The 10,334-nt window shown below is 38.2% G+C and overlaps 1 protein-coding gene across 3 annotated transcripts in view; it reads left to right on the plus strand.

Moving 5' to 3' along the window:
- LOC122557248 (UDP-N-acetylglucosamine--peptide N-acetylglucosaminyltransferase 110 kDa subunit) overlaps nucleotides 1–8,642 on the plus strand; it is an 81,691-nt gene extending 73,049 nt beyond the window's left edge. For all 3 annotated transcript variants that reach the window (XM_043704749.1, XM_043704748.1, XM_043704750.1), the window contains 2 exons: nucleotides 5,034–5,157; nucleotides 6,572–8,642. In XM_043704749.1, the coding sequence (XP_043560684.1) occupies nucleotides 5,034–5,157; nucleotides 6,572–6,755 (308 nt within the window). In that variant the 3' untranslated portion in view covers nucleotides 6,756–8,642. The remainder of the gene's footprint in view (nucleotides 1–5,033; nucleotides 5,158–6,571) is intronic.
- Nucleotides 8,643–10,334: the final 1,692 nt, after the last annotated feature.

Here is a 10,334-nt window from a genome sequence, read left to right on the forward strand (position 1 = left end):
CTACTCTCTGGTTAGCCTCATTCACTTGTGCCCCAATTTATATACTACTACACATGCTGCTTCCTGCGAACTGATTGTAGGGGACACTTCCCAGATTACTTTACTGTGATACTTACTGCAGGACTGCTTCACGATACCCTGAGATCCATTCTCTGTGGCATGCATTGTCTCTTGCACACAACCTCTGGCTATCAGTACCAACTCATCCCATCAATCCCAGACCATAGTTCTGTATAGTTCTTCCATAATATATTAGCAAGAAGCATTCTTCTCTCTCCACGTGTACTTATTAATCACTTATGGTGTTTGTTTGTTATGGCTATGCCAGCTTTTATTACCCATCCAATTTTGGCAGTCCAGTCTCGCTGCAGTTCTGGAAATACATGGAGGCCACAGGTAAAGTGGCAGATATTCTTTTGTAAAGAACATTTCATGAAGCTAATGTTTGTTTTTCCCCCACAATCAACAATGGTTATATGGTGGTTATTAAGCTAGATTTTTTTTTCATTAAATTCAAGTTTCACCAGTTGCCATGGTGGGTTATAAACCCTTACCCCCAGAACATTAACTTGGTGTTCTGTAATATCACTACATTTAATGCTATGCCACTACCTTCACTTAGTTGAACAGTAGCTCCAACAACTTAGGATGACCGTTTGTCAGTTTGTCCCATTCTGTTCCCTATGACCCCATCTCCTGTCCTAATCCAACCTCTTGTAATCTAGAGAGGTTTACAAAATTGAGGAGCATGGATAGGGTAAATAGTCAGTCTTTTCAGGAGTTCAGAACTAGAGGGCATAGGCTTAGGGTGAGGGGAAAGATATAAAAGAGACATAAGGGACAACATTTTCGTGCAGAGACTGGTACGTATGTGGAATGAGCTGACAGAGGAAGTGGTGGAGACTGATACAATTGCAACATTTAAGAGGCATTTGGATGGGTATATGAATAGGAAATGTTTAGAGGGATAGGGGCTGGGTGCTGGCAGGTGGGACTAGATTGGATTGGGATATCTGGTTGATATGGACAGGTTGGACCAAAGAGTGTGTTTCCATGCTGTACATCTGTGACTCTACTGTCCAAACTTCTGCTAAATTGAGCTCCGGTTATCAACATGTAAGACCCTGCCTTAATTGGGTGAAGCATGTTCTTTTGTGTTTCCATCTGGTGCTTTGGTCAGGAGTTTTATTTTACCTTTTTTAAGATGATTCCAATACTGTCTATCCATCTTCACCCCTCCCTTTGCCCTCTTATCTGCACTTAATCTGATCTTTGTCTATGCAGTGACACTTCAGTTGAAACAGCTTCCCTGTCCCCTGAACTTGCAGTACTGTAAAATGAAAATATTTAATATCACTCAACGTTAAACTTTATTGTTCCTAACCAGACTTTCTGAATAGCTAGTGCCAGACGCCAAGTTTTATAGCTTAAACGCAATAATTAATGAATTGTTAATAATACTTTAGCTCTGCTAAAGCTAATGTATATGACTTAAGCACGTCATCTTTTTGGTTTTCGCTCCCTATGTACTCCAACCAATGGACACAGTTAAGGGATATATCAAAAGAAAACACTAAATGAGCTGTAATTGGCCAGTTCATTTTAGCAGACTACATGATCCATGACCCCCCCCCCCCCCGCACCAGCCTTGCCTCGCTTGCACATGGTACCGGTAATCATCCTGAGATTACTACTCTGCTCGTTCTGCTTTTTAGCTTCCAACCTAACTCACTGAAATCACTACTTTTTTTTTTAGATAGTCATCCCTCTTTCTAAGTATGTCATTGGTGCTGATGTGCACCATGACTTCTGGCTGCTCACTCCCCTCTCCCTTCCTTCCAAATCTTGTGGACTCTATCACTCATATATCAGACCCTGGCACCTGGGAGGCAACATACCTTCTGGGAATTCCCTCCCCTCCACCCCACTTCTGAGCCTCCGAGCCAAGCTCACCCTCAGCCGTGGCCACTATAGCTGTCCTCTGGTAGGTCACTTCACCCCCCCCCCCCCCCCAAAAAAAAACGATATACTTATTATTGAGCGTGGAATGGCCAGAGGGGATCCTTGCATTGTCTGCCTCTTCCCTAACTGTAACCCATCTGCCTTTTTTCTGTACCTGAGGTGAGACTCCTCTTGTTACCCCTTTCACCTCCCAAATGATCCGAAGTTCATCAGCTCCAGTACCCTAAGTTTCCGAAGGGCCTGGAGTTGGTGCACTTCCCACAGCTGAAATCAGTGGGGGACACTAGTGGTGAACCTTACTTCCCGTATTCTACAGGAGGAGCATGCTACTGCCCTAACATCCATTCCCACTATTCTGAATTCCCAAAGAGTATTTGAAAAAAACTAGTAACTTACCAAATTGGCGTACAGAACCTTTTTTGTGCTAGACGAAGAGGGTTGGTGGGTGACAATACCTCTGTAGTCCTTTGGGTAAAACAACTGCCTGAGTATATTACTTCATTTACTCAGCAGTCCCATGTCCAGTCCTGCTCAGTGTACTATCTGCCTATTCACGGACTAAGTTTTATTAAAGGGTTAATTTGCCTTCCTGGTAAATCCCTGGTTTGCACTCTCACCGGACCTGCTACTGCTGCAAAAAATTCTTCTTCTTTCTCTCAGGAGCATTACACATTCAGCTGTAACCAAGAATCTAGCAGAGCTTATTTCTCGAATGATGGGTGCTTTCTCTATCTCTGATTTAACCTAAAGACTCATGACCCACTGTTTACATTGTTTGCTTGTAAATATTTTCCAATGTAAATAAAAACCTGTTGTCTTCAGGGACTTTTTTCCCCCTCTGGTGTTATGAGGACATTACACCTAAGACCCTTTCAGGGTGCATGTAACACAGACCACAAGTTCAATTTAAAAAATATCCAAACTTAGAAATGGCATTAAAATATGTAAATATCACAGCCGTGGTATCATGATAGTCAGAAAGCTCTGTATTCTGAATCATCCCCTTCTCAAATGGTTACTTCTGTCTATTGATCTATCCCCTAATCTAGAACACCAATTCACTTTATCTAGGTCAGGTTTCATACGGTCATGTAGGTATTATCAATCTAAATAAATACAAATGTTAGCCCCACTGTTTTCCCCTTCTCACTGGATGTAAAATTTAATCATTTTGGTTGTAGTTGCCTATGTGTGCATTAACCTGGATGTTATTAATGAGTACTGTCATCTCATGAACTACTGTTATCTTGTCATTTATCACATACAGTCTGTTCATTGGTCATTTCCAAAATGTAAGAAACGCTAATGAGCTATCTTGTAGGCATTCTTTGAACTCCTTTTCTATGCTTCCGATTGTTCCGATTGATGTGCTGTTCTTTTATCGCGTATGTCAACAGTTATTTCTTAAATACTTTGTTCCACATGGTTACCATTAGGGTTCAAATAGACTTCTCCCACGAGTGACTACTTTCCCCAGTTTTTCTTAAGATTAGATTAGATTCCCTACAGTGTGGAAACAGGCCCTTCGGCCCAACAAGCCCACACCGACCCGCCAAAGCGTAACCCACCCAGACCCATTCTCCAACATTTACCCCTTCACCTAACACTACGGGAAATTTAGCGTGGCCAATTCACCTGACCTGCACATTTTTGGATTGTGGGAGGAAACCGGAGCACCCAGAGGAAACCCACGCAGACACAGGGAGAATGTGCAAACTCCACACAGTCAGTCACCTGAGGCGGGAATTGAACCTGGGTCTCTGGTGCTGCGAGACTGCCGACAGCGGAAACTCCACTCAAATTTCTTAATCCTGATCTCTTGAACAAAGGCATCTCTAAAAATTCCACAAATGCTTTCATTGAGTAATAGTGCAAACTCTCCACCTTGAACCTATTTTTCTGTTTTCCACTGAGATTCACATGATAGAAACATAAAATCTATGCATTGAAGCAACTGCAGGAACTTCTGAAGTTCACTTTCATAAATAAGACAATATGTGATGAATTTCCTGTTGAAGGTCATCTTGATAGGTGATTAAGTTGAAAGTTTCTAGAGCGTGTGTACTGTTGTAACAGACTTTGAAAAGAGTAGGGTTTGCTCTTTTATCAGTGAAACTCACTTGAAACAAAGCAGGACGATATCTGACATTATCTGTCTTGATATTTGAGCAGGGCCGTTACATGCAGCATGGCTAAAGAAATCAACTAAGATTTCTGACCCTGAAAAGTTCTTCCGCTTTTTGAAATGTCTTACCAAATAACATTCCCTACTTATTCCTCAATAAAATGCCCACATTTCTCTGCACTATATTCCATTCTATTTGGAACTCCATTACTGTTCCTTTTTGGAAAGAAGCATTCTCCATATTCTTTTGTGAATATTTGATGGTTTTCAGCCCATATGAAGGGTACTTCCATGTCAGTTTATATGCAGTGGATTAATCACCAGAGCACTTAGCATCATTCGTGAATATTCAGATATGTTGGGAGTAAGTATTTGTTTGAGGATGAGGAACTGGAGCATGAAACTATTTGGATATTCTGAATTACAAAGGATTCACTAAAACTTTGAATGGGTGTGATTTCTTGGATTGAGCTGTTGATTACTGATTTAAATCAACTAAACTTTGAATAATAAGAGTTTAGACTTGTAGCTTTAATTGCTGGATACACTTGATTTGGAGGAGGTGGGGTTTATGTGCAAACAATGTCAAACAACACTTCAGATTTTTTCAGATGTTTGTTTGTCAACTGTACAAGAGAAAAAAACCTCCGTGTGCCGTGATCAATCTCCGTTCCCCTCTTTCTTTCCTTCCTTCTCCCTTTTTTCTCACCCTTTCTTGCTCTCTCATTTTATCTACCTCTGAACAGGAAAATAAAAGCCACCATTTAAGAGGTCCTCAACTGTCAGTTGAAGTTCCAAGACTTCTATTATTATGTTAAGAACTTGCTGCCTCACTAAGCCTAATACTTAACCACACTTTGGGAACTCCTGATTTGATTTGTGTAATATGAATCTGTTTGGTTTACATTTGCACTTCCATATGTTAAATGTTTTATTTTCCTTGTAGGTGAAACACTTGCATCTCGTGTTGCAGCTTCACAGCTAATGTGTTTGGGATGTCCAGAACTGATTGCAAAGACCAGACAAGAGTATGAGGATATTGCTGTTCTTTTGGGAACAGATATGGAATAGTACGTTCTAATAATATTCAATTCTCTCTCTTTCTGTTTTACTGACTTAAGTTGTCAGTTTACATAATACAGAAGTGCAGCAATTTGATATTGATTTTTTTAATCAGTTTTCTTTGACATTGAGTACATGTACAAAATCTGAATTCAGTAAAGAAAGCTAGTGAAACTGGTTGGAACAGGCAGATAGAAATTGGTTATTTGAATGTTGACCAAGTTATTAAAATTGCCAAATGAGTGAAATACTTCGGCTTGGTATTGTATGCTATAGATTATACTTATGCAAGATGTACAGTACGTTAATATGATGTAGCTTATTCCAAAGGTAAGATAATTAAAGGACTGGTTTTGGAGATGCTTTGTTTTACTTGGATGATTGCACCACCTGTCTCGAGGAAAGCGGCAGTTCTGTTGTAGCATCGTGGGAGTCTACATATCTTAGTTTATCGGAAACGTTCATGTGCTTTCTGCTTGTGCTCCCTTTTTTTATAAAGGAAGAAGCTTGGTGGTGTTGCTTGGGTCAATTTCTTTTTAAATTAACCTTTTTTTTCCAAATTGACCTATTCAGAGATGTTATTACACACCTCTGTAGCAGATGAGGCTTGAATCTGGGTCTCCCAGTCCCAGAGCTAGGGATACTACCACTGCCACAGAGAACCTCTTGGATCAGTGTTTACTTGATTAGTTAACTGAGGACAGGGGTCTGTTGTTTTGAAACCTGTAGTGCATACAGGAGCTTGTATAAATGTATAGCTAATTGGGATAAACTGGAGATAAATCATTGCTCCTCTGTTAATTTTCAAAGAATTTTTTTTCAGTTGCTTGTTTTAAGATTTTGAGCTGGAATGTTAAAAAAAAAACTTTCTGGATAGTGATTTTTTTTACTCCTCTCTGTTGATGGTACATATCTAAACAGGTGATAATCTGATACATTTGAAAATATTTAAGGAGTACAAATCTATAAGTCTCACCTTGGTTGTTTACACGAGGAGGAAATATTAAGATATCGTACATGTCAGTATTCTACCAAGGTTTGGCAAATATTGTCTCACATTCTCAAAAGCGCATTCTCAAATATCTTTAATCTTGTAACTATCAGCCTGCTTTAAACTGTAAAGACAATGTGACATATTCAGTAAACCTGCTATTTCCTTATTTCTAAAGAAATAAATTAATAAGAATAAATTGTGGCTTTTTATTTGCAAGCACTGTTGGGAAGTGGGCATTCCATGTCTTAATGTAGAGTCTTAGCACCAGAATAGCAGGTTGATGAATCTTTTGAATATTTAGTTATCAAATGCGTGGTACATTTTGCAGAAAAAAGTGTGCTTGATATTGTTTGAGTATAGAGAGCTCTGTTTCTGCATATTTAAATTTGATAGTGTTTTAACATTGTGCTTGTTGTTTTCTTATGCAGTCTGAAGAAAATCCGAGGAAAGGTGTGGAAACAAAGAGTAAGCAGCCCCCTGTTCAACACCAAACAGTATACTATGGATCTGGAGCGCCTCTACACGCAGATGTGGGAGCACTATGCTGCAGGCAACAAACCAGACCATATGATTAAGCCACTCAAAGCCATGGAGACAAATGAAACTGCTTGAATCTACTCCATTGCCAGATCTTTGTGACTTTGACATGAATATACTGAACTGCACCCGTGGCTCCATGAACTATCGCGCACTGAATTTTTTTTTTTGTTTGGAGTTTTTTTTTTAAGAACAGCCCTAAGTGCTGGCAATAACACATTTTCATATTAGCCCAGAGTGACTGTTCAAAAATTGAAGCGCTTTTACTGAAAGATTGTTGATACTGGAGTTAAACCAAGCTAAAATGGGTTGTATTAAGTACACCATGTGCAGTAACACAACCTCTGATTTAGATTGAGTACCTGTATTCATTGTAAGAGAATGGATCTGAAAATATTCGTGATGCCATTTAGCTAGAACTTCACACTAGTAATTATAAGATAAAAAATCTGATATTACTGTCTGTTCACTATTCAAATTGCATAGCTTCCTTTTGAACGTTTGATGGCCGGATCACTGGAAGGGTTCATTGAAGGCTTTAGACTGACTCTTTAAAGAGTTATTATTCTGTTTTTAATGTTTCCCTGTCAAATTATTTTTATAAACCATTGGGGCTCACTTCCTTCTCAGTCTGTGTTCTCTGCCTTGACAGGCTTTTTAGTTACCAAGTTATTGTACTTTGTTGAAAACTGCTTTCTGCATTGAAAAATGAGTATGCCAAATGGCCAGTATACATCTGTACTCTTCATTTGCTCCAGTTCCTTAGTGATGCAGCACAGTGCGCATACCAGTTGTCCTTTGTTGGCTCACGTGCATCAGATATGAACTCTAGTACATCTGTACTCGAATGTATTTCCTTGTATGGCTACAGAAGCTTGAGGATGTAATATGTTTTGATGCATGATTGTATGTAATTTAGAGAATAGCAGTACTCCAACAGTCGGAGAGGTCTGGAATTACATTTTGGAGACTGGCATATTGCAGAACAGTTCGGGAAAATTCAAAACAGGTCTGAAGCATGGTTGCTGTTCCTCGCTTAAATGAACTCCTTTTGATTTTCGTAGGATCATTTTGTGAAGGGCTAAGGATTTTTTTTTTGCCCACAGGTAAGTATCTAATCAGTTATTATTATGTAGAATTAGCAACGTGTGTGGTTTTTAGCCACAGTGATATTTGGTGGTAACCCCTTTTGCACCAGTAATTGCATATGTAAAACAAAAAAGGTTTGTGGGTGTTTTTTTTGCAAGATTTACTTTTGTCATTCAAGCAACTTTCTCAGAACTATAACAATTGCTTTGAGTTATTATTCTCAGGTCTGCATCAAGAATCACTTAAATTTGAACTCTCATTGCTTCAACTTAACATACCATTTGGTTTGCTGGGAGCACCCGGTGGGTAGATTGTAAATATTTACATTGAACTATCCCTTTCTTGCCCACTTATCTAAAACTCTGTAAACAAAGTGCATATATTTAGTTTTTACATGAAGTGAAACCAGATCATTTAATCTAGTGTTCAACTTTATTATTTTAGATCATTTGATCCGGTTTCTGATAAAATTCTAATACCTTTTATTCGAAGACAGGATAATGTCTGGCTTATGATGTTCACTGGGGTTAATAAAATATTTTTATTTAAAATAAAGGATGGTACTGAGATTTATGCTGATATTGGGAGAGGTGGCAACAGAGGCAGGTGAGCGTGCTCTGAAACAAATCTCACTTTTGGTATGATGGTGTAAACTGTAATATCTGAGGTGGATTATTTCATTAGTGACTCTTGCTCAGATTTACTTTTTTTTCCCTCTGTCATGACAGTTATTTTAACGCCTCTAATTGACATTGAGACCTCCAATTTCTTGCGTAATCTGGATTTTAGGCTGTTTAAGTATGAAGCTGTAAATACATGTGAATGAGAATCTATTGTATCTGTGTACAATTATAAAGCAGCTGGATGTTTCCACTTTGTGTTCTTGTGTTTCTGTGCTGAGCTGTTTAAATGGCCTCTATCATATCAAACATCTATCAGATTTACAAATTGGGCCTTTTCCATGTGTTTATTTAATATTTACTTTGTTCTCCCATACTATTCTTCCCAGTACAGTCGGGTTCATAGGTGGCATGTTTTTAAGATTCTGTATTCTGCTCTGTGCATCAAATTACACAAGCTGAGTTGCTGATGAGCTTATTCTTGTGGGTTTTTTTTTAGCATCTTCCTTGTAAAAGAAGAGTCTAATCACCCAATTTGGCACATTTTGCAAGCTCTGTAATCAGTATAAATTATTTAACTTGATTTGATGAGTTATTCCAATGTCTTGATGTATTTTAATAGAAGACAAGACTTTTTTGAACTGAAAAATACCTTTTTGGAAAAAAGGCAGAAAGGATTGGATTATTTGCTCTTGGCAAATGTAACAAATTACCTGATGTGAAATCTGATGCTATCATTTTTTTTTTCAGGTTTTTCTTTACAAAAGGCTAATTTTAGATTGAGCAGATGTGCACTCTTTTGTATATATTTGACATTCAGGTTTGAAAACTTTTCAGCATCTGACTGCAAGAAAAACAATGTTTAATTTCATCATTTTTAACTACTTTCTATTTCTAATTTTTATGAAAGGAAAATAACCATACAACAAAATTATACTGTTGCTTTAATATATGGTCAGTTACTTTGGTGAATGTTAATTAACAAAGCCACTGTAATGCCAAGTCTTTATGGTTAATTTGAAAAGAATATTTTTTTATATACTGTACTAATGTTATAATCTACATTGCAGCTGCAGCACAGTGTCTTAGGGAGGGAAATAATATGTTACGATGTGCAGGTCGAATTCCTCTGCTAATTAAAACTAGCACCCCAGAAAAGTTCACCTCTCCTCATAATCTGCTAAAAGTGAGAGTGAGTGAAAGAAAACTCCTAATTTCCACTGTTTAAAGAAACAAACAACAACTTATTTTCCTAACTATGTTTATGGAATCTGAAGAACTTGAAGAGTAATGGATTTTGAGTATGGGGCTAAACTTCATTGCACTTTTTACCATATGTTTTCTTGGAGTGTTTGATTAAATGTAGCACTAAATGAAGCATCTTTGGCAAGGATAGACTTGGTGTCACAGGGCATCTTCTGTATTGTAGGGCTCGATGAGCTTCTCTGCTTATCATTTTCTACAGTTTATAGACATGGTAATACTTTTAAAATGAGAAAATTTAAAAATTCCATTAGAGTAAACTTTTATTTCACTTGTAACAATGTTACTGCATATTAACTGGTGTGCAATGTATAAAATGTTTCAACCAGGGAATAAGAATTGATATTTTTGTCATTCCAATACGGTCAAGAAGGCACAACAAAGTCTCCTCTTCCTTTTGGAGCCAAGGGAAATTTGGTATGTTCGTAAGGACTTTTGTCATCTTGTATAGATGGACCAAAGAGAGCATTCTATTTGGATGCACCATGACTTGGTCTGGCAACTGCTATGACCGAGACTATAAGAAACTACACAGTTATGAACACAGCCCAGTCTGTCACGCAAGCCTACCTTGCATCCATTGACTCCACCTATACTTATCGCTGCTCGGAAAGGCAGCTGACACCATCAAAGACCCCTCCCACCCTGGCCATAATATCTTCCAACCTGTTACATCAAACAG

This window comes from Chiloscyllium plagiosum, chromosome 15 (assembly GCF_004010195.1).
Source record: "Chiloscyllium plagiosum isolate BGI_BamShark_2017 chromosome 15, ASM401019v2, whole genome shotgun sequence".
Lineage (NCBI taxonomy): Eukaryota > Metazoa > Chordata > Chondrichthyes > Orectolobiformes > Hemiscylliidae > Chiloscyllium > Chiloscyllium plagiosum.